Source organism: Pseudochaenichthys georgianus, chromosome 1 (genome assembly GCF_902827115.2).
Source record: "Pseudochaenichthys georgianus chromosome 1, fPseGeo1.2, whole genome shotgun sequence".
Classification (NCBI taxonomy): domain Eukaryota; kingdom Metazoa; phylum Chordata; class Actinopteri; order Perciformes; family Channichthyidae; genus Pseudochaenichthys; species Pseudochaenichthys georgianus.
The window spans coordinates 42738199-42762904 of NC_047503.1; the positions used below are offsets into that span (position 1 = coordinate 42738199).

At 42.8% G+C, this 24706-nt stretch overlaps 1 protein-coding gene and 2 non-coding genes across 3 annotated transcripts; 2 read left to right on the plus strand and 1 right to left on the minus strand.

The window, feature by feature from the left end:
- The first annotated feature begins 264 nt into the window (after positions 1-264).
- On the plus strand, positions 265-336 carry trnap-ugg (transfer RNA proline (anticodon UGG)). Its single transcript has one exon. It is a non-coding gene; the product is annotated as a tRNA-Pro (tRNA).
- Positions 337-6877: 6541 nt separating this feature from the next.
- trnap-cgg (transfer RNA proline (anticodon CGG)) lies at positions 6878-6949 on the plus strand. Its single transcript has one exon. It is a non-coding gene; the product is annotated as a tRNA-Pro (tRNA).
- A 4865-nt stretch (positions 6950-11814) lies between these two features.
- rrp36 (ribosomal RNA processing 36) lies at positions 11815-24164 on the minus strand. Its single transcript, XM_034093078.2, has 8 exons — positions 24073-24164; positions 22563-22981; positions 15301-15433; positions 14446-14512; positions 14250-14354; positions 14053-14133; positions 13663-13780; positions 11815-12921 (listed from the first exon to the last, which is right to left on the minus strand). Exons 2-8 carry the CDS (start codon positions 22960-22962, stop codon positions 12761-12763), a joined length of 1065 nt encoding a protein of 354 aa, XP_033948969.1. The 5' UTR covers positions 22963-22981; positions 24073-24164; the 3' UTR covers positions 11815-12760.
- Positions 24165-24706: the final 542 nt, after the last annotated feature.

The following is a 24706-nucleotide window of genomic DNA, read 5'->3' on the forward strand; positions in this document are numbered from 1 at the left end:
GGGGGGGGCCTCATCTCACAATGTCGCTTGGGGCCCCAAGTTGGCCTGGGACGGCCCTGATTTTGTTGTAGTTGCAGCCCCCGAGCGAGCTCGTCTTGTTTGAATGATGCAAGTAAACACAGCTGACAGCCGCGGTGAAACCTATACAGTCTATGGGTGAAACTCGAGCGTTTAGAGCGAAGCGAATATTCCCATCGCGTCCGGTTTGAACGCGGGATAAAACGAAACACATTCTTGTTGTGTGATAGCTGACATACTCCTTATGGCTCGTTGGTCTAGGGGTATGATTCTCGCTTTGGGTGCGAGAGGTCCCGGGTTCAAATCCCGGACGAGCCCTTGTCTTATGCTGTGTGTCTTAAAATAAACCTCTAAATGTGTTGTATCAATAACAAATCGGTTGACAATCGGTTAAACTAAACCACAATTGCTAATCCGGAGCGCCATTAAAGGACCAAGGCAGCTAAAAAAGAGGACATTTTATTTGGCTGCCCTTTTAAATCTTTAAAATTGGTAGCCTATATTAATACGAATAAACCAACCCTCTTCCCTGCACCCAAAGACATGTAGGTGAACTACAGGCAATCTATAAATAGATCAATGAATTTGTTTTCTACTCTTTGACAACCGTGCTTAAAACTGCATCAGCAAAAAGATCACAGTCCCTGCTCTCTTTTTGTGTGAATTCTGTGAAATGTAGCGCAGAAACACAACAGTGAGTAATTCTGATAAAGTCTTTCCTCGTGTCAGCGCTATAATGAACCATCTGGACTGTTTCTCTCTCGTTTATGGAGTCGTGAACAATTATGGCTACAACAAGCAATCCATAAAGACAATTATAGAGCTTTAATACGATGTGTTCAAGTGTTTTCCCAAGGCCGTGTGTGTGTGTGTGTGTGTGTGTGTGTGTGTGTGTGTGTGTGTGTGTGTGTGTGTGTGTGTGTGTGTGTGTGTGTGTGTGTGTGTGTGTGTGTGTGTGTGTGTGGACACTTTCATTTAAGAAAGAAGATGCCACAATGCCAGAACATAGAGTACATCTTTCATTGTTTTCTCATTCATCCTCTTCTGCTTCATCTTCGTTTTGAAATATTAATAAAATATGTTTTTTTGTGATACCTTATAATGAACTTGTATGAGATTCAGCCTGACAGAAATGTACCCAAACCTCCAGGGAGAGGCATTAAACCAGAAGTGGTTATTTCTGCTGGGGCCCCTCAGCATTCCCACAGGGCGCCCTGGGAGTCCCTGGAGAACAATTTGAGATCTGATTTCAGGACACCCCGCCAAGACTGAGCATCAGTTTCATGCATAACACTTTGCACTTTTATATGTTGATTACTTGTTTTATTGTGTTGGTTTTGTTTCCAGGGTCAAGAATAAACTCTGAAATGTATCTCAACTTTTTTAAGTTAGCGTGGATGAAAGAAATGAAAAGATAAAAGAGGAAAGAAAAGACAATTTTTCAATTTTCCAGAACAGATATCAAATGGAGGGGATTTTCCCAATCATTTTTTTGTTTTGCTTTTTCAAAGGAATTGATACCCCTTAACTTTTAAGATTCAGGTCGATGTAAGGATGCTTTGCATAAATAAAGTAAAAAAATGTATTAGATTATTAGATGTTAGTTTAGTGGTATGATTATCACTTCAGGAGAGTGAGGTCCCGGGTTCAAATCCCTGATGAGCCCTTTAAAGAACATCTAACACTTTGATGTAGAGAGACATGAACATTTAAAAACTACAACTAAAATGAATCAAAGTGTCAGATTGAGTACAAACCTCCATAAAATCTACAATTAAACATACATTAGCACGTTCCCACTTAACCTAGTCATTTAAGGTGTGGCACTAGCCTTGCAGCCTTTTTAATTTGGGAAACTGTGTCTACTGTAATACAGTTAAAGGTCCCATGTCATGGCCATTTCCACTGATCATAATTCCATTGTTGAGGTCTACTAGAATAGATTTATATTGTGCAATTTTCCAAACTCAAGGTATGTGTATTCACTCTCTCCACTAAACGGCTCGTTGCACTCTTGCCCCCCCCCTCCCTGTGAGCCCAGTGTGCTCCGATTGGTCGGGACCAGTCGGGACGTTGTGAATCGCGCTGAACTCCGTGGAGGTGTTGTTTTCTTGTTTAGCGATACACAGCGAAACACAGCCAAACTCACCCTGAGCACACACAAAGTCACAGCCGAAGTAAAAACAATAAGTGTGGCTTGATATCGAGTAAGAAACAGGTTGATACACGATGTGAGAATGGGTCTGCGGAGAGAATTTAGCCGCGATCCCAACTGTCTGTTATCAGCCTGCAGCCAGGGAGGAGAGATCAGCAGAGCTGCCTGCACTGAGTGTGTGAGGAAGTCCGTGGATTGGTCAATTTGGACCAATCAGCGGGGGCTTAACGTAACGGCTCCGCGGACGTAACGTAACAGCTCCACGGATTGGTCCATTTCGTTCCGGGGACGACATGACATCATGATGTACCCGGAAGAATCAAATGGACAGTGACGTGTCTCCAAGGAGGCGTTTTGGGGAGGTATTTTCTGTTTTAGAGTTTTACTCCCTACAGTACATGGTGTACTCTGCAGACCGTTTACATGCATAAAAACCTTCATAACACACAAGGGGACGGGCAATAACCGGAAAAGCATGACATGGGACCTTTAACACATTTAAACCGACTGAGTGTTGAGTCAGTGGAACAGCTTCTGGGGGCTTATTTTAAAAACAAACAGTTCTTCCTTTGAGTGCAAAAAGGTCAAGAGTACAAATTCCAAATATGCCTGTGGCAAGAGTTTAAAAGCAGTTCTCTCTCTCAGGTCTAGCCACACTAATACCAACATATGACTCAAGGGCTCTAAGAGTCTCTATCTCGTAATGTTGCAGAAAGTCTTAAGAGGTCCCATGTCATGCTTTTCTGGTTACTACCCGTCCCCAGTGGCGGTTCTAGACCAATTTGACTGGGGGGCCAGTTATTTTCTGAGGGGGGCCCAATAAATGCAGGACGAAAAAGAGAACTAGACAGTATGAAGTAATTGCGCATAAGAAAACAATGCAATACAGTTATTGGTATTTGTTTCAGTACATTTATTTATTTCAGATAGATCTTATAGTTATTACTGTTAGCTTCAGCTTAAGTTATGGTGCAATGTTTGGACTCACACCATATTTATATAAAAATAAAGGCAATGAACAGTTACATCTACTTTACATAAGGGTGTCTGCACAATCTCACATTACGGCAACAAAATCCTGCGGTTTTTGGCAAACCGAGTACCAGAAAATATACATTTAAAAAAAAAAAAATTCATTGTTAGGGGGGCCACAGGGGGGTCAGAGGTCAGTGTCAGGGTGCACTGGTCTCTCCGCAGACCCATTCTCACAGCGTTTATCAGCCTTTTTCTTACTCAATATCAAGCCACACTTATTGTTTTTACTTCGGCTGTGACTTTGTGTGTGCTCAGGATGAGTTTGGCTGTGTTTCGATGTCGCTAAACAAGGAAACAACACCTCCACGGAGCTCAGCGCGATTCACAACGTCCCGACCAATCAGAGCACACTGTGCTCACAGGGAGGGTGGGGGCTGGAGCTGCTGGAGCTATTGGAGCTACAACGAGTCGTTAAAGGCAGAGAGTGAAATTCAGTGAATACACATACTATACAGAGATGCTGTGAGAAACCAATGTGAGTTTGGAAAATTGCACAATATAAATCTATTCTAGTAGACCTCAACAATGGAATTATGATCAGTGGAAATGGCCATGACATGGGACCTTTAAATAACTTGTGTATCTACTTCATGATTAAGAAACAAACTAAGCAGATTGGATTAAAAAGCAGTCATGAACGGTGACATAAAACCTTTCAAGTTGATATGTTTAACTTTCTACCTCAGGAAGGAAGCGTGCAACATGGATATTCTTTGGGAGTCCGTTTGTGTCCACCTGATGAATGTAAATCAAATAGTCACTCTCTTTTTGCTCCGTTTTTGGTCTCTACCACCTCTTGATGGAAGTGTGTGTCCGTTTAGCTGCTGATAGTGTGGCTTTCTAAGACATTTGTACGACGACGCTTGCGAAACAGAGGGCCTCATCATATAACTTTGCGTGGGCCTCATGTTGGCCAGGGACGGCCCTGAGTAAACTTATGTGTGGGACAGAAGAACAATGAACTGAAACTATTTATAAAGATCCGTAAACCAAAAGGGAGTTACAGATGCAGCTTAAAGACACCCACTACTGTTTATTATAAAATCAAAACACAGATTATAGACGCTTTCAGTGAACTCAATTTGCAATAAGTACACTTTATATTAAAACGTATTAAAACAACGTTATTATATTGATACATTAGTGCATCAGTGCTGGGTCTCAGATTAAACCTGTTGAATTCATATCACTTTGGCTCACGCGGCACTAACAGGGATTAAACCAGCAGCTTTTCATCAGCAGTGACAGGATCCCCACTGTTGGCACTTTCACAGTTCCTCTGCATTCAGACCCTCCGGCCTGCATGTGCCTGACCGACTGCCGCTCCATTCAACCCTCCTCTCATTAGTTGTATCACTGCGGGGTGAAAAGGCATGCTCATAATCTGCTGAACAATGGCCGACAAATCGACCAGGGAGCTCGTTCTTCGACGGCTTGCTGCCAGCTGCACACACCCAGCTTTTCAACCATCGACTCCTCTTATGAAGTGTTGAAGGACTCACACTGCCATCATTCTGCATTGTTTCCCTCCGTCTTCCCAAAGAAAACAGTCACTAAAGTCTCATTTGTTGCCACTTCTCCATGGCGGCCGTGGCGTTGGATGGAGCCCTTTCTGTGTCCGTAAAGGGATTATGAGGGCTTAATTGAGTGTGCTAATTGATGGGACCGTGAATGGAGTGGAGGGGCAGATGTGGTGTGAAACCCCTGGCTCTTTCTAAAGAATACAAATCAGGAGCAGAGGGATCTATTCTCCGCTCTCTATAACACTCAATTATCCCTTTCACACGGGGAGCAGAGGGCCGAGCGAACAGATGGTTTCCACGCTGAGATGTATGGAGGCCATCACTGGGCACATTTCCTTCAGGAGCGATGGGCTTTTTATTGGCTATTCATGACGCCAAGGGTCTCAACAAGAACAATGGACGACTTGAGCGGTCATGAATCGGAAAGTGAGCGAAGGTTTTGGGTTCGGCCCCGGCGAGGCGTCCGTTAGGCTTCACGCTGAAGAGAAAGGGGAATGAAAACCGTGGAGGGCGTGTTCACCTGGGGACGAGACGTTCACCGTCTGTCCGCGTTGGCCGCTTTGAGTCAAGAACAATAATGTCCTTCATCTCAAACTCCACCCAACAATAACATCCATCCAGCGAGAAGAAAAACGGTTTCACCTCAAGGGGAAAACTTCAGGGGGAAGTTTGTGTCCAAAGTTGTTTTCATGTCTCCAGGAACTTGTACTCCATCTGGAGTTGAACTTTTTTGCAACCTAAAGCAACATAATTGTAGAGTCGGTCTGTGTCCAGATGAGTCACATACCCCCCCCCCCTTTACAGCTCTGTTTTTGGTCTATACTTTAGCTGCTGAAACACCCACTATGTCCACCAGATCGTCGTGTGTCTGCTCCTTGCTGCTGAGCAGGTGGTGAGGCTTTTTACAGTGTTTTTCTCCTAAGATCAATGCAATGAGGTGACTGAGATAAAACCTGAACTCCATCAAGAGTCTGGGAAAACCTTTGCACTGATTCAAAGGTGCATCTTTGAACAGTGCCTCCCATAAGACACTCCTGCAGCTTATATGTTCACCTCTTCTTGACAATAAAACATAATTTGTTGGTGGCAGAGAGAGTGGAGTCTAAACGATGAGAATTCTTCGGTGGCTCGGGTGAAAGCTCAGTCCTGCTTTCTTGAGAAATGTTCCTGCAGACACAAACGGCACATCGACCTGCACGGTTCAGGTTTTATCTTCGAAATATCTGACTTCACTTTTGCAGAGTAGATGCAGATGTTGAATCCTTCGTCTCTGGATGTTTCACCTTAAAAAGGTCTTATTCTAAGGCCTTTACATTTCTCTAGCTAACTTTCACACTGACTTAATTATTGTAATATACTGAATCTTCTTGCTTGTGGAATCCCACAGTTCATCTGAAAATGAAATTTAAGTTTATGCTGATGCTTGTACTTTTTTACTTTCACTAAAGAACATTTTTTGTGCATGACTTCAGAGCAGATCACACACACACACACACACACACACACACACACACACACACTCTTTCTCAGCAACACTGAAGAGTCTTTTATAACTTTTACAACAGCAGCAAAACAAAAGAGAAGTTGGAGGGTGATGGAGGGGTTGTGGGTGTTTTGGGTTTGAATGGGTTGTATTAGCTCATGAATTTAAGACCCTGTATTATTACCCCCCCCGCCCCCCCTCCATGTGTGGCTCCCACCTTGTCCTGTATTGTTTGGCGGAGGGGATTGTGAGGCGAGCTGATGGGATAACTGCCACCTGTCAGAGAGCAGAGAGACCAGGGTTCATTCGGCGTGGAGAAGCGCTTAAAGAGCTCTGTGTTCTCGTTATACACCGCTAATTGACTTTTAGAGAGCGGAGGGGGGGGGGGGGGGGAGAGACAAAGAGTGAAACTCAGTGCACACGCAACTGAGAAAAGAGAGCTGATGAAACTTGTTGCAATGAAATATATTTGGAGGGATTTTAAAGGGGAACTTTTTTGCTTTTGGAGTTTTCCCTTTGCTGTAGTGTGTTAGGTCTGCAAAGTGAAACTGATTTCTTCATGTCTGATTCTGGGAAACATGGAGATGATTTTTCTTATTTACAACTTCTCAATGTAATATGGCTCCTTTAAGTAAATCTGTGAGGTGAAATGTGTTTCCTCGTGGCTCGTTGGTCTAGGGGTATGATTCTCGCTTCGGGTGCGAGAGGTCCCGGGTTCAAATCCCGGACGAGCCCTCGATGAATATCTCAGACTTTAAGTGTTTAAAACTGTAAGATTACAGATCAGAAGAGGCCTGTGTGACATCCTTCACATCACTGTAAGGCATTAGCTGATTCCCATTGCAGAGTGTGTCCTTGAGCTTCAAATGACCTACTCCTCCATATCCTATAGGGTAAAGTGATAACATTTTGGACAGACATTGGTGGCTTGAACATTCACCTTCAACACAACAGCGAGTAATAGTAAGTCTACCTTCTGAATGCTTAATTGACAACACACCATGTACAGTTTGTCACATGAGTGAAACTGTAGTCACATCTTTCTAATTATTTAGATGAAGCTGTTTTTGTCGTTACCCAGCAGCAGCTTTTACTGATCTCTGAGGGAAAACATCACAGCGTCTCTCTCCCTGTGAATAGTTACCATCGTTAGACTTCATGCTGTGTTAAAGACATTTTCTATTGTTGTCCTTTATAGTCTGGTTGTTCCTGCTCATAAGAGCTGTAACGACAGCAACACGCCTCGACCACAGCTTCGCTCCGTTAACTGCTATTGTTTTAAGCGCTCGTTTCTATTTCTGTCTGTCGACTTGTTTTGCTGTGAAAATGTGGCTTTCCTGACACACACACACACACACACACACACACACACACACACATACATACACAGGATTGTGGTCCATTAGGTATAATCTTTATGCAATATTCTACAATTAACTTCTCAAAATAGTCTTGTTTTTGGATAATTTAACTTTTATTTTGACGGATAATCTCATTTAAGATGCAGAGTTTCATTCTCGGTGCAGAAGCCACTCATGTTAAACGTTGGCATGTCATTTTCTTTGATGAGATATATCATGCAATATTATTTGTGGACACTTGTTGGCGCTGATTAGATGCACATGTTTGTATTTGGGTACATACACACAGTTCTTATTCACTGGCAGAATTGGAAAAACTGGTAATGTACAATAACGTCAATAAACTTCAAATTAATCTGGAGATAACAACTTCATTATTTTCTGTTTTTTGTCTGCGTATGATCACTACAACCACGTATCTAAGTCTATCATGGCAACGGGAGAAAGAGGACATTGGGACATATTAAAAATGCCATTATAGTCAGCGTCTTACTGACTATAATGGCATTTTTAACATGTCCCAATGTCCTCTTTTTCCCGTTGCCATGATGGTCTCCCAATGGCCTCACATGGATGGACGGATAGTAAATCAGAGTACTCATGCTAGTACTCTATGTATGCTGTAGCCAGTACCTCTTACATTTTATTGTGTAATAATCTGCTGAACAGTTTATCATTAGTGTGAGTCAGTGAGTCTTCTGCTCGTTAGCTCCCTCTGCTGGCGAACCACTGCATGTCCACACAGCTCAGATCTCAGCTGCAGAACTACGGGATATACTTTAACTCGATTTGCGCCTCGCATTAAGGGTATGGCTGGGCTCTACAGGTGCAAACAGTCCTGGGCTGATGCAGAGCTCTACTGTGTGTCCCAGGGAGGCAACCTGGTGTCTATCCACAGTACAGAGGAAGAGGTTTTTGTCAAATTCCTGATCCAACTCTCTGACCCTGCTAAGGGAGCAACATGGATCGGACATCGCCAAAGAAGGAAGATGGAGGTGGTCTGATGGGTGTGCACTGCAGCCCAGTATTTCTTTCGGTATGAAGACCAACTAAGCCACGGCGGAGGTGAAGACCGTGTACTCACCAACTGGTGGGGGACGTGGAATGATGCGCCTTGTTCAGATGCTCTTCCCTCAGTTTGTGCATCTCGCGCAACTTGTCCTTAGCAGCTGAGATGTTACGTGTTCACCTGTTTTGTTAACATGATAACAATAAAGACACAGATGTAAACTTATATGTGTGTGAACAGAAGTCCTTTTGTCTAAGCTTTATGTTCATGAATGTTACATATTCACACTGGTCGCTCCAGGGGTTAATCAGAGGAATTATTTCTATACCTTTTTTATATATCAATACATTTAGTAAATAATATTGATGATGCATTATTATTACATTTAATCCACAGATTTGAGCCGTTGCTTATTATTCCTGGTATTCTGCTTATTTGTTTGAACCACACAGCTGCTATCATTCAATCAATGATCATGGATGTGGTCCGGTATTTATGGCCTGCATGGTGTGCGGATGACCAACGGGCTGAACGTGCTCTTCCTGCTTTGGTGATTGATTCTTTTGTTCAATAAACTTTAACTTTTGCACAGATTTGATTTAGGAATGCTTCAAAGTGATGAGCCTAGTCTTAGCAACATGATTTATTGGGGAAAGTACCATCACTCTTTTTCTGGTAATAGGAACAACAGGTGTTTAATGGACAGGGACACTTATCATGTTTATCTTTCACATGGACGTAAACGTAGCTAAAATGTACTCAACAGTACTATTTTCTGATAAACAAGACATTCATCCTGTTGTTTTAAAGGAAGACTAACGAAAGGAGGGCTTGAGCTATCAGATATAGTTAACATTACAGAGTATAATATATATATATAGCACTATTCAATATACCGTACTTGCATAGTATATTCAGGCAGGCATGGCGTGAAACTCAAAAAGTGGCAGCATGGTTCCAGACATGTTTATCATCACCTGCGTCTCAGATTTCAATGCAATTCATATCAAACGAATGATTATTGCTTTTTGTTGGGAAACAAAAACAATCTAAATTATTCAAACATTCCATCTTTGTCAGATATATTCGGCCAAGTATTGAAAGGTCTCTTTGGAGCCATGAATTTAACTTAGCCTTGCATTCCTTTCATTTGTTTTCAATGTTCAAAGACTGACTTTGCTACTTGTCTTTAGGAAGGTACATTCCCAGGTATTTCATTTCTGATATGATTGGAATATTACAATTGTCTTTCAGTGGAGTATCATCATCATCATCATTTTCATTTCATTTCAAACCTTTATTTATACAGATAAATCCCATTGAGATCATTGATCTCTTTTTCAAGGGAGACCTGCTCAAGTAGTTCCACATGAAACATAAAAACATAAACAGAACAACAAAAGGACATCATACAGCATCATTTACATAATTATCCACATAAACAGGTACCAATAGCTTCCGATTGAGTAGCATCCAACCGAGCTTTAAAAACATTTAGTGGCACCAGATTGTTCAGTTTCCATTTAATTTGCAGACTCTTCCAAGACAGAGGAGCTGCGCATCTAAAAGCTGCTTCCCTAAGACAGTCCTAGCAGTTGGCACATTTAATAAAACCTCAGCATGTGATCTCAGGCAGTAGCCACTTACAATTCTCCGAGAGATCAGGGAGCAGATATAAGATGGAAGTTTCCCTAGCATGGCTTTGTATATAAAAATGTACCAGTGACTGAGCCTCCGTACAGTTAGTGAAAGCAAACCAGCCCTTGCGTACAGGGTACAGTGATGGGTTAATGCTTTACAGTTTGTCACAAATCTCAGTGCGCTGTGATACTCAGCATCTAACTTGACCAGGCAATGGGCAGGTGCATTCATATAGACCAGATCCCCATAGTCCAGCACAGGTCAAAGGTCACAGAGCCTTTTCCTGGCCTCAAGCGAGAAACAGGACTTGTTCCTGGAGAAGAAACCTAGCCTAACCCTCAGCTTTTTAAGCAGGTTATTGACATGAAGTTTAAAAGAGAGACAATCATCAAGCCAGATACCAAGGTATTTGTAACAGGTAACAACTTCAAGTTTTGTTCCTTGCGTACAATATCTACAACAGGCTCTGGTGGTTTTATCCACATTTAAAAGAAGCTTTAATTCAGAGAGCTGAGTCTGAATAATGTTAAAAACAGCCTGTAATTTAACACCAGCCTCTTTAACGGAGGGACCTGCACAATACATCACAGTATCATCCGCATAAAATGTAAAGTAGCTTCATCCACATTATCACCTAAACTGTTGATGTAGATGGAGAATAAAAGTGGTCCTAAAACAGAACCTTGTGGAACACCATTAGTGATGTTTAACCACTCAGAAGACAGTCCATCAAAATGAACACATTGGGACCTTTCAGAGAGGTAGTTCACAAACCACCCCACTGCAAGGCTGGATATGCCTATACTGAGTAGCCTCTGCTTTAAGATGCGATGATCAACGGTGTCAAACACTTTGGAAAGGTCAATAAACAGAGCTGCACAACTCTGCCTATTATCTAAAATATTCGTAATGTCATTTACCACTTTCATCGTGGCAGTGATGGTGCTGTGCTGCTTTCTGAAGCCTGACTGATGTGTGTCCATGAGACACTTCACCCCAAATTGCTCCTGTGGGGATTGTCCACAGTATTGGGTATGTAAGTCGCTTTGGATAAAAGCGTCTAACAAGTGACTTGTAATGTAAGTATGTGCTTCTGTGTATTGTTTGTTCAAACGGTGTATGACTGATGATATGTCTCTTAATGTACATTTATGCGGAACTGCAGGACGGAGTCCAGAACAAATGTCCTTACGGGGACCATAAAGTATATCGTATCGAATGCTGTAAACATCGTTGTCTTGTCTTCTTAAGGCTTGTGTATGAAGCAACCTGAGACACTGGCAATAGGAACCCGGGAATTAAAAACATTACATTTATTTCTCAGTCTGAGCTTTAATTCTGTTTGACGGGCGATTCCAGATTTATTCTGTAGGGCATTGGAGCTTATATTGTTTTAGGAATTAAAATACAATTCAAGTTTAAATTAAAAGTTTAAAATAATAATAACCCTTATATAATAATTATTTAATTTATATGTTTTTAGTATTTATTTTTTATTTCAGTTCTACTACAGTCAGACAGTCCTTAACGCAACCGAGTTCACGGTAGTTGTTAAGTGGGTCAGTTGCGAAAGAACACAAAAACCAACATACATATAATGTTTTATTTAAAAAGAGTTTCACACATAACAGCATTTCTGAGGAGAAGCAGATGGTTTCCAGTGACTGCATGACATCTGAACAGCTGTGACCGCACCAGCAGATGGAAACCTGGAAAGGTAGTTTCTGTGTGAAACTAAATCAAACTGAAAGATTTATAAAATGTCTACTTTTAAAAATCCCTAACAAATTGACAATAATTGATCTGCTGGGAAAGAACCATCAAATTGTTTAATTAAAAGTTGAAAAGTACTTTTTTCCGTCAATTTCTTTAGAGAGATTATCTTTACCAGTCAAGTTTAGTAATTTGATGAGCGAAGACTGAACAATCTCGCTGGTGGAGCATTCAGGGACTCTCCAACGACTGACATTTCAGTATTTGTTTTACTTTTACACAATGACAACTGTGCCAACGCCACTCTCGTCTGAAAAAGAAACTTGAGATGTAGTAGAAAGTCCTAAAAAGAAAATCGCAGATATCAGTTTTCAAGGTTGAAATTAAACGTACACTGCTTTGCAACTTCAGACCTTGAATGTTCAGATGTCCCACAATCATTGAACGCCCCAAACACATTTCCCAATAGAGGAAAACTTAACTTTGACAGTGGAACAAATGTGTGTGTGATGCAAGAGCTGAAGCCAGTCCTTCATCCACCATGATGAACAAACCGCTGCGGCGCCACCTGCAGGCGGAGACGCTTCATTACAGTCTTTTGAATCTTTGGCCGTTTCTCAATGTCGAGTAAAGCTGCTCCAGAGCCACTATTTTAAGTACACTACGTCATCGAGTGGCGCCGAAGGACTGTTTAGATGCCCAGCATTCGGCGGCACTCGATGACATAGTATACTTGAAATAGTGGCTCTGCAGCAGCTTTACTCGACATTGAGAAGGCCTTTGTATTCCCGTCCAGCTGCTCGTCGTTCTTCTTCAGGTGTTTTAGTGTCCCTGAAAGCTTTGGCCCTGCAGCTCTCGGGGGGGCAGCTTCCTGCGGTCTTTCCCGGCGTTCCTCTTCCTCTTCTTGCTCAGGAAGTTGTCCAGTTTTCCGGTCTTCTTCAGCTCCTGGTATTTCTCAGCCAGCTGCAGCTTCTTCTTCTCAGCTGGAGCAGAACAACAAAGAGGCCTTTCAGTAAATTAAGCATCCACTAATCCGACACTTGTTACGCTCAAAGATATTACTAAAAGATCCAATATCCCAGGTTATATTATTATGTTGATTATATGTATTCATCTGAAAGATTTCCATACTTCTATTTGTAATGCTCGGAGTCACTGAGGTCATTTTGTTTCACATTCTTCCTATTTATAATATTTTCAAACAAAAACAAGTTTTAGAATTGCTAAATATTTGGTATTACTGCAAACAATTGTACCGTTATTCTATTAAATATTTTAATATCTTTGTACATTATTTATACCTTTTAAAAATCAGCAAGGTTTCTGCTGTTAAATCTTATTTTTGTTTATTTTGTTATTCTTTTAAATGCAGTCTGTTTATTAAAAAGGCAATGCTGCAACTAAGGACTATTTTCATTAATTAATATTTAAAACATTTTTTATTAATCTTTTTAGTAAATAAAACGTCTTATTTCTCAGAGCTCAAGGCCACATGTTATTTTGTAACAACCAACGGTCGATACAAAATACATTTATTCCGTTTATAATGATATAAAATTGGATTTTTGAGTTATAAATTACTCCAGAGCCCAGTCTGCTCTGAAATAAAAACTTCAAATACATTCTTGAACAGCAACACAAACCTAGTTCCAGCTGTTAGAGGCGTAAATTAAGACATCAGGTGTGAACAGAAACAGTTATTATTGTAATGAAGTCTCTCTTACAGTTCTTGAGGAAGAACGGGCGGTCGCCCTGACTCGCTCTCTCTCTCTGCTGCCTCTTGAACTGCAGCTCTCTCTCTCTCTGCTCCTCTTGACTCTTCCTCGCTCGCTCCTGGTTCTCCTGCAGAGAGAGAGAGACACCGATCAAACATTTAACACCTACAACTTTCAATTCGCTTTTATTGTGAAACACCAGCCAGGAAGTGTTGAGTTTCTTTATAGGCAAATTAACATCGATCGAATAATAAGTCTCAACGGATGGAGTTACTGTTGTGGATGTTATTGTTGATTTGTGCAAAATGTCTTACCATAAAAAGACCTTACAATAACTTCTAACGGTCGGTTCAAACCAGCGCGTTTGACTTGCTGAAACCCTCTGTGTGTCAGACTCACCATCCTCTTCAGGAGGAACTGCAGCTTCTCCTTCTTCTGGACGTTGGTCGGCTTTATCCTCTTCAGTTGCTTCTTGACGATCTGCAGACAAACGACACCGTAACTTTGAGTCTCACGTCGTGCCGAGAAACGGCTTCAACGACAGGACGTGCTCCAACAGCAGGAACTACATCAGTGTGATCATGAAGCTCTCTCACCTCCTTCTCTCTCAGTTTGATGTCATTGATGAATTTATACGTCTCCACAAAGATCTCCGGTTTGTATTCTCCAGACAGGTCGTCAAACCGAGGGTCTCTTGACGTCTGAGCCACATAAGAAAAGGACAGGAACAGATTGATTAAAGTATTCATAATAACACAGACTGAATGCAATCTGCAGGTTTCCTATACTCACGGGTTTCTTGGCGGAGACGACCTTACGGAGGAACGGAGCTCGTCTCTTGGCTGAAATCTCCATCGGTCTGAAACACATACAAACAAACACGCTCTTAAAACCAACTGGGAGTAAATTAAAGGGGACCTATCATGCGAAATGCACTTTTTGATGTCTTTTATACATCAACATGTGCCCCCGGTGTGTCGAGGAACTCACGCAGCGTCAGAAAATAAAACCCTCTCTCTTTTCCTCCGTACCCAAATCTCTAAAAACGGGGCTACAACGGAGCTGATCCAGATTTGCGTCCGATATGACGTCATATCTGAAATGTGGACCCACGGCCCAATCAGAAACGTTGCAGTCAGAAACAATGCCCGACTGTTTTGGACGTAATATGGTCGGTGTTTACATTAGCATCGCTAACACTCAGAGCTAACCTGTGCTGGAGAGCATGTGTGTGAAGAAGCAGGAAGTAGAAAGGAACTCACCTTGTGGTGTAACCGGCAAGAGAGAAAGCCTTTGAGCTCCAGACTGTTTCAGAGAGAATCCTTGATAATCCATGATATGGCGTTTCATTAGCAGCATTTAGTTTAGACAGTAGCTGCCGGGTCCCGCATAAGCTCCGCCCCTCCTTTTTTTAATCAAATTTTTTTTTTTTAAGCTTTATACATAAAATCAGCACTTTTGAAACAGGAAGTGAAATAGAGGGATATGAGGCATGGCTAGAATGGGTGACCTGTTTGGTATTTTAAGCAAAACACTTCATAGACATGTTTTTTATATCTGAGACCTATGCTATTGCCTACAAATAGCATGATAGGTGACCTTTAAAGCCGGAGCAGCATTCTGTGGTTACAAACTGAGACTGCTCACCTGTTCTTGTTCAGGCGTTTCTTTTTGATCGGCCCTTTCGTCTTCTGGCTGCCGTACGCCACCTCGTTGTACACTTTGGTTCCCACTTTGTTCTGAAGCTTCATGATCTCTTCAAAGGACATGTTGGAGAGTTCTGCGAGGGAAAGAGAACAGAGGGAGTAATGAAGGCATCAGTCTTTACTCTTACGCCCCGTCCACACACAGGCATGAAAAATATCTTGAAAAATCTTGATGCTGGGCGTGTCTGAAGCTTGGCGATTTCACGCGCCCAAGGCGACCAACAACCAATCAGGAATCTCCCGCCCGCCCCCGGCATACAAAGCAAAAAAAAAGGCCGCTTCTTCTCCACTATTGCCAAAATGGATGCCGGTTTTGTAGCAAGGGTAGCGTTGATATATGCAATGTCTCGCAGGAGGCCACATATTGTGCGTCGCTATTGGGTACATCCGATACTCAGAAAACGTCTGCAACGGGGGGAATACCACGTTCTGGTCCAAGAGCTCCGCCTGGATGGTGAACTGTTTCAGCAGTACTTCAGGATGAGCAAAGACGTGTTCGACGAGTTGCTCGGAAAAGTGGGTCCACTGATTTCAAAGGCAGACACCCGTATGCGTCTGTCAATCGGACCCGCCGAGCGACTCGCCATCTGCCTACGGTACGTTTTGTGTATTTCTACTTCTTTAACCTGACTCTGTAAATAAAGAGAGAATGCATGCCATGGATGAATGATGTCTGTGATTTAGTTCAGATGGATGACATGAATTAAGATAGCTAGGTAAACACATATTATTATTATTATTAGAGTATTGCTCCCCTGTGTACATGGCGTGTGTTTGTGTGTGTGTGTGTGTGTGTGTGTCTGTGGTCGTGTGTGTGTGTGTGTGTGTGTGTGTGTGTGTGTGTGTGTGTGTGTCTGTGGTCGTGTGTGTGTGTGTGTGTGTGTGTGTGTGTGTGTGTGTGTGTGGTCTGTGTGTCTTTTTTTTTTAAATCATGTATATTACTTTTTTCTCAGGAACCTGGCAACCGGTGACTCGTACAGGACCATAGCATTCAGCTATCTGGTCGGGCATGCAACAGTGGCTGTCATCGTGAAGGAGGTTGCGGGTGCCATCTGGACCGCGCTGGTCGAGGAGACCATGCCGGTACCACAGACGGAGGACTGGAGAGCCATCGCTGCTCGGTTCCAGGAGCGCTGGAACTTTCCAAATTGCGTTGGTGCCATTGATGGGAAGCACGTGGTGATCCAGGCTCCGGCACATTCTGGGTCCCTGTACTTCAACTACAAGTCCACCCACTCCTTGGTACTGCTGGCTGTCGTGGATGCCCAGTACCTCTTCAGGGTAGGGGATGCCCAGTACCTCTTCAGGGTAGTGGATGTCGGAGGTTTTGGAAGGAGCAGCGACGGTGGGAGCCTGAGGAATTCCGCTTTTGGAGAGGGCCTCCGAGGTGGCAGTCTGCAGCTACCGCCTGACACCGTCATCCCAGGAGCAGAGCGGCTCGGCTGTGTTGGTTGGAGATGAGGCTTTTCCACTGCTGGACAACCTGCTGCGTCCGTTCCCTGGACGTCAGCTCACAGGAGGCTGTTCAACTACCGCCTCAGCCGGGTCAGGTTGGTGGTTGAATGTGCGTTTGGCATCCTCTCATCTCAGTGGAGAATGTTCCGGCGTGTCATCACCACCAGCCCGGAGGTAACAGAGTTTTGTGTGAAGGCCACCTGTGTGTTGCACAACGTCCTCCGCAGGAAGACAATAGGAAGGCCATCACGCGCACCTATCGCAGAGTCCAGTGATGAAGCTCCAGCTACTCCAACCCTGCGCGATGCACCTATGATGGGCTCAAACAACGCCACACGCCGATCCATCCAATTGCGGGAGACCTTCTGCTCCTATGTGAATGAGGAGGGTGCAGTGCCATGGCAGCATAACGTGGTGTAGGGTCACCATGGCTCCTCCAAACCAAAAGCTCTTTTAAGAGCTACCCATTTTCTTTAAAGAGCAAATATTCCAAATGAGCCTTTTAAAATCAAACATTCCTAATAAACATGTTTCTTGACTTGATATTATTATATTATGATATGACTAACAACCTTTTTCTTTCAGCCCTGTTTTTACTGATAAACCACTCATAACTTCAACAGGTTTTCACTGAACAATTACAGAAGAAAGCACATTATATATACCGACATACATGAAGCTTCTGGTATGTTGCAACTGACAAACCACATGAACAAGTGAAGACACAGTACAGCCATAACATACTTGAAATAATGTTTTATTATGTAATGTTGTGAGTGAAGTGTGTGTGATGAGTGTAAAACATGTAATGTGGATCAGTATGTGTGAAAAACTAAAATGTATTATTAATTACAAATTCTGCTCCTTCTGGTACGCCTCAAAAATGACCTTGTGAATGTCGAGGCGGAGTCTTGCCCTCCTTGCCCTTGACATCAGCCTCATGGTGGGCAAGAGGCTCCTGAAAAAGAGCAAGTTCTCATCTTCCTCCACCACTGGTGGGGTTGCTTGTGCGATGGCAGACAGCAAACTCCTTTCATATGAGGACATCTCCCTTCCCCGTTTATTTCCCCCCCGGACCTCTACATTCTCCTCCTCCTGTCCTCTCTCTGCTGGCTGGCTGCTGGCCGGCTGCTGGCTGCTGGCTGACTGGCTGGCTGCTGACTGGCTGACTGTCTAGTAGGGATGGGAATTTGAAAGCAATTTTATATTCGAATATTCGACCCCCCAAAAAACGGTTAACCGGTTAACCGAAATGTACATATCCTATAAAAAAAAATTGGATAAAAAAAAAAAATTCGGAAATTTTTTCAGAATTTTTTTTTTACCCAATTTTTTTTCAATACTTTTTTAGAAATACATACATCACAGTTTGACAGCTATAGGCCTACAGCTTTCATGTGTGGAGGCGATTCACAATCAGGCCAGCTGTAGAGAAGACCCTCTCAGCTGGAACGGAGGTTGCGGGTATAGCAAGGTATAGCATGGACCCAGGGGCGGACTGGCCATCGGGACGTTCGGGACGAATCCCGATGGGCCGGTATTGAAGTGGGCCGGTCGGACGATGTGGGCCGGCCGGTAACCGGCAGGGCTCGACATTAAATGGCCCGCTGGCCCGGAAGCACTAGACACCCCGGGCCAGCATAACGTACTTTCCGTGTACTAACCAGAGTTAGGAAAAGGGACCACATTACTCCTGTTCTGGCTGCCTTACACTGGCTCCCTATAGAACACAGGATAGAATTTAAAATTCTTCTTCTCGCCTACAAAGCCCTTAATGGGCAGGCGCCATCTTACCTTAAATAACTCATTATACCCTACTGTCCTACTAGGGCATTGCGTTCCAAGAATGCAGGGTTGTTGGTTGTTCCTAGAGTCTCTAAAAGTACAATGGGAGCCAGAGCCTTTTCTTATCAAGCTCCACATTTGTGGAATCAGCTTCCAGTTTGTGTTCGGGCGGCAGACACCCTATCCGTTTTTAAGAGTGCGCTTAAGACCTTCCTTTTTGATAAAGCTTATAGTTAGGGCTGATTAGATTCAGCCCCTAGTTTTGCTGATATAGGCTTAGTTTGTCGGGGGACATCTTACTTCTTCCCTCTCTCTGTCTATACCTGTGTACTCTCATGTTCCGATTAACCCAGCTTCCCCAAATGTCTTTCTTTTTGGTGTCTATATACGCCGGGATCCGGAGTCATGGATGATCCTGCGGTCCTGTGTCCTGGATCGCGAGCGCTGGATCTTGAGTCGTGGCTGTGGTCCTGGATCATAGGTCCTGGATGGATATCCTCGTGGATTCATCTTCCTATTATACACACATGCATTTCCAAACATCTGGACTACCTATGTTGCAAATGTATTATCTTTTCAATTTACACACGGCATCTATTGCACGTCTGTCCGTCCTGGGAGAGGGATCCCTCCTCTGTTGCTCTCCCTGAGGTTTCTCCCATTTTTCCCTTTAAACTGGGTTTTCTTTGGAAGTTTTTCCCTGTACGATGTGAGGGTCTAAGGACAGAGGGTGTCGTATTGTCATACTGATATTCTGTACACACTGTGAAGACCACTGAGACAAATGTAACATTTGTGATATTGGGCTATATAAATAAACATTGATTGATTGATTGATTTCCACTTGCCCGCTCGGGCCACTAACAACCGACTCACGGAACGCTACAACATAGCGTTCCGTGAGTCGGTTGTCGTTGTTGGGGGAAAAGCAAACAGCTGTTTGCTGCGGAGCGCAGCGCAAGCAGGCTCCTGTGAGCGGGAGCGCGCTCCTTCACTACAGACTCTCGCGCCACCTAACCATTCGCCAAATGTTTTTAATACCAGCGGTAACCGGCCAAGCGCCGTGCAAAAAACAATCTTCAAATAAAAGAAAGTCACCGGAGGAGTTAAAGGAGAGTGACAGGGAGCATGAGAAGAAGAGGGAGAGAAAGTTTCAGCTTGATCGATGGAGTTGGCTGCAGTGACGCGTCCTAAAACCCTTATATAATCTATCGATTAGATTTATGATTTGAAAATGATAAAAGTAGGGTAGACATGTGGAGATTATCCGGCTGAACAAAACGTGCATTTATCAAACAGGTTTGTTTTCCACAGACCTTATTTCCAGCTATTTTCCAAAACCCTTGTGGAGGGAACCAGCAGCTTACTTCCTGGTTTCAGGACGCGTCACTGCACCTCTCAATATGATGCCAATATAAACAAGGTCTTCTGTCGGCTCTGTACATCAATGCCGACCTATGCTGACAAGTAAGTGAAGAGTAGACAATATAAAGAAATTGGCTATAGGGAAATGTCCCAGCAGTTTAGGATAATGAAGGTTCAGGTTCTAATCAAATCAATTACATGGCCATTACATGTCTAACTCCTAATGACAGGAAGGCAGAAAGCGCATTATACAAATAATAATCTCATAATAATTGCAGACATTTTTTAACAATGACCACAATATCATTATTTTAATAAACCAAATATGAACAATTGAGGAAAATGAGGAAGAACTGATGATTCAAATGTTGTAGTACAAGTTGTAATGTAGTTAGTGCATACATTACTATTGCAACAAATGTGTTAATTTTCTTCATTATTAGTCGATTTTTTTTTTTGGACGAATGCTCCGGGCCAGTGGTTACAATGGTGGGACCAGTGATAATACAAGTCTGCGGTGGGCTGGCGCTACCGAAGTGGGCCAGTCGAGAGTCCCGGGCTGATTTGTAGTCCCAGTCCGCCCCTGCATGTACCGGTATATATACGTTTTTGGCATAGTTTGACCTCTACACCGCACTCACTAACCTGGTTGAAATATTTCCACACATTACTCCTTTTCCTCCATGTCTGTTGTGTAGGACTCTTCTTAGAGTGTAAATAATTACCGGACTATGACTGGTGAAATATGTTGAATACCGGCAAAACTAAATCTCTCCTGTCAAAATGTCTATGTACTTTGCCGCCACACACGGTTGCCAAGCAGCGCTTATTGTTGTTTGGGCTGGCCACTCATGTGTCGCGAGTATTGACAGGGGGCGGGGGAGCACGCTCATGAACTGTTAGCGCCGGAACCTCGCAACGGCTGCGGAGCTCATTTGCGCCACATTTGGGCCTAAGATGAGGTTTGAGTCTGCGTGCTCTGCGTGTAGGGAGGGGCAGCAGCCGTATCATTGGCTAGAACTAGCTAGATCTGATGGATTTGGAAATAAACGCGAGTGAAGTATAACCGGACGCGAGAGAGAGAGATTAGCACCTGCAGCTCTGCCCGCTGTGAGGGACCGGTGAGTGGAGCAAAACACACCTTTAGACGTCACCTAACACATTTAGCTATGGCACAGTCGTATATATATATATATACATTGAATTATTCAATTTGATAATATGTAATCAAATTAGGCATCACTCCCAAAAAAAAAAATTAATAAAAAAAAAAAAATTGATAAAAAAATTAATAACTCATATTCGAATACATGAATAATTTCGAATATTCGATTAATCGTTCCCATCCCTACTGTCTAGCTGGCTCTCTTCCTCTGCCACCAGGGTGGATGGAGGCAGGGTTTGCCGGGGGACATTGCTGGACGTCTCACGGTCAGTGATGAATGGGGTCATCCCTGCCGTGAAACGCCAGGGCTTGTATCCCCCTGCAGACCCTGCCCCGCTTCTTTTGGCCTCCTTCTCCATACTTGTTTCCTTGCGGAACCTGTCCCTGAGCGTCTTCCACCTCCTTTTACACACTTCCTCTAATAAAATGAAATGAAATAAAAAAGTTAATTTCTTGAATTTACTAATTATTCCTCCATTAATGAAAACCAAATCCCTTTATCACTGTCCATTGCATACAAGGTTTTACATTCACACTTTATATAATGAACATGTATGAGATTAATGTCTATGGTGCTATTTTATGCTACATTCCATGCTGGCTAAATATACTGTCTATGTTTGCTAGCTGTCCATGTATTCATAACATATAATACATGGACAGCTAGCAAGCATAGACAGTATGCAAGCATGCTTATACTTATATATATTATATATATTATATATTATTATTATATTAATATATATATTATATGTTATGCTACATTACTAGCTGTCCATTCAATGTTAAAACGAAGTAAACTGGATATAAGCTCCCCAAACAGGTGAAAACCTACCAGTTTCACCCACTGTCTCTGCAACCTCCCTCCATGCCTGGTTCCTCCGGTTTAGGTCCCGGTAGGTGAACAGAGAGCAGTCGTAAAGGACCGGGACATTTCCGCAGCTCACGCGCGTGCTCCACTAGCACCCCCCCGCTCATCGCGTCCAAATCGCGCACGCTCCGTGTTGTCCTGTGGCAGGCACCTTCGATGTCGGGGAAACGATCTTCAATACTCCGAAAACAATCCCACCAGACTCCTTTGCCCCTCCAACAGAGGGACGTCCTGGTCCTTTTTCCTTTTCGTCATTTCAAGCGATAAAAACTCTCGATCTTCTCTCGAATTATTAATATTTGTGGACGCCCCCGGCTCGCGTTCATTGCGTCCCGAGCTGAATAAGGGCGTCAAATGACGGCAAGACGTCCCCCTGGCGGAAACGCTGCATTTAGCTGTAGCAGGAAAAGAAACCTAAGGACTTGAATAACAACGCTCAAAGTCAACGCTCACGTTTAAGTTAATAACAGTTGACGCAAAGTGTCTGACTGTCCTTCACACTGAATACATTTCATCTGGTGTAGAAGCAGCGTCAAGGTTAATATGATGGAGACAAGCTCACCTTTCTTAATGTCTTCTCTCGTCTGGATCTCACTGCTACCACCAGCTTCTTCTGCATCTTCATCTCCATCCTCCTCATCATCTTCCTCATCGTCATCAGAGGCGTCACTGTCTTCATCCTGCTCTTCCTCCCCCCCCTCAGCAGCCTCCTCTTCATCACCACCATCAGATGCTTTCTCAGCAACGTCTGCTCCTTCTTCCTCTTCATCGGTCCCACCAGCAGCTTCTTCCTCATCATCACTGGACTCTTCCTCTCCTTGGTGGAAAGACTCTCCCACCTCAGTTCCTCCTCTCTTAGTGAGCAGAGCGAAGTTCCTCTCCACGTCAGAGTCTTCATCGTCACTGCTGTTCGCCGCCATGTTCTTCTTCTTCTTCTGCGGCTGCTTCCCTTTCCCCGTCATCTCAGTTTCTGGACGACAGCTGTGGGAAACAAGAAGAGAATTGATGGTAGTTTGAGACTGGAAATGTGCTAGATGCTCATCTGCTGTGGTGGAATAAAGGTTTATTTACTCAATTACAAATGAGAGATACTCAAACTTTACTTGAGTTCTTCTATGATATGCAGCTTTACACTATACTATGCTAATACATCCCAGAGGTACATATTGAATGATTTACAACACTACATTTGTCTGACAGCTTGAGTTACTTTTCAAGATGACATTGTTTCTTCCACTTCCTGTCCAGTGAAATCCATGTATCTCCAGATGTTTGAAATCTTTATCATGGCTTTCAGACATTTCAAACACAACATCTAAAACAAACAAGTGCATTCAAAAGATAAAGGTACATCTAAAACTGACAAGACATACAAATATATCTCCAGATGTGTTTAGTTTAATAGCTTGTTGTGCTCATGAGTGGCAGATCGTTTACTATCTTTGCTCTAAATAAGTTTAAAACCATGTTTTTTTTCTAATAATTTCACTACTGATATATTTTCCATGATAATTAACCTCACACTATTTGGTCAAAGCCAATCGTAATACATGCAGGTATCTAGCGTAGCAGGGCAAGGGCTCCATACAAAAAACAGCATTTATATTACTTCCTAGCTTATTTAAATGTCTACAAATATGGTTAAGTCTCACTTTAGATATGATACGGTATTAAAAGGAGTTACACTTGGATTCGGGTTAGTGTAAACCCAATAATGAGGCATTTCCTTTTCAGAAATGTTCATTTTATGACTTATTATCTTGAGCACAGGCTGGCTAGCGGTGTCAACTCTTGCTAAAAACGTAACGTTAAAAATGGTCTGTCACGTATTCTAATGCCGAATTAACACCGAGGTAAGGAAACGTATAAGCTCCCAAAAAGTCGTTTTATTAACAAAATGCGTTGACTAAGAGGGACATTTTTTATATTTAAAGCAGCAGATACTCAATTCAGTTTAACATGTTTTCTTCAGTAGCGAAAGACAAGAAAGCGAATCGGACCGAAGTCAAGAAAGCGAGGCCAACTTGTACTCAACATGAAAGCGAAACACTATTAAATAAATGTGTATTTACCTGGATATTAAGTTGTTAAATCTCTGTTTAGCTGAGCTCTATTATCCACGTGTGTGCATGTCGGCTGCGAGTTTCACTCCGGTGAGATAAACAGAGAAGTTCCGGTTTCAAAATAAAGGTTTCACTGAGTTGTTACGTGTTTTTGGAGCAGATACATGGGATACATGTGCTGCAGTTTTATCCAGATAGGTTTATTACCAGTACCTGTAGTGGTTAAGTAATGTTTTGTGACCAGTAAGATGTGATGTTTTACAACAGATTTGTTTACGCTTTTATTTTGAAGGCAGTAATAATTACTTGCTGCGCAGTGCTGCCCTCTGCTGAAAAATACACAGCTATTACTTCACTCAGAATCCGTTTTTTTTACACATACAAGCAATTGGTGTATATTGGTGCTAACATTAGGAAACACAGTTTTAAGAGGACCAACATTATAACTATAATAAAAAGAAAATGTTACAAAAAACGATGTAACACACAGAATATGAATAAACAACAACGAAGTATAGTGAAAGTATGACAAAGTACAGTTTATTAGATGTCAAAGTGGAGGGTCGTGGAGATTGTAAAAGAGGTGTTATACAGAACTGTATTGCAATTGCACACACACACACACACACACACACACACACAC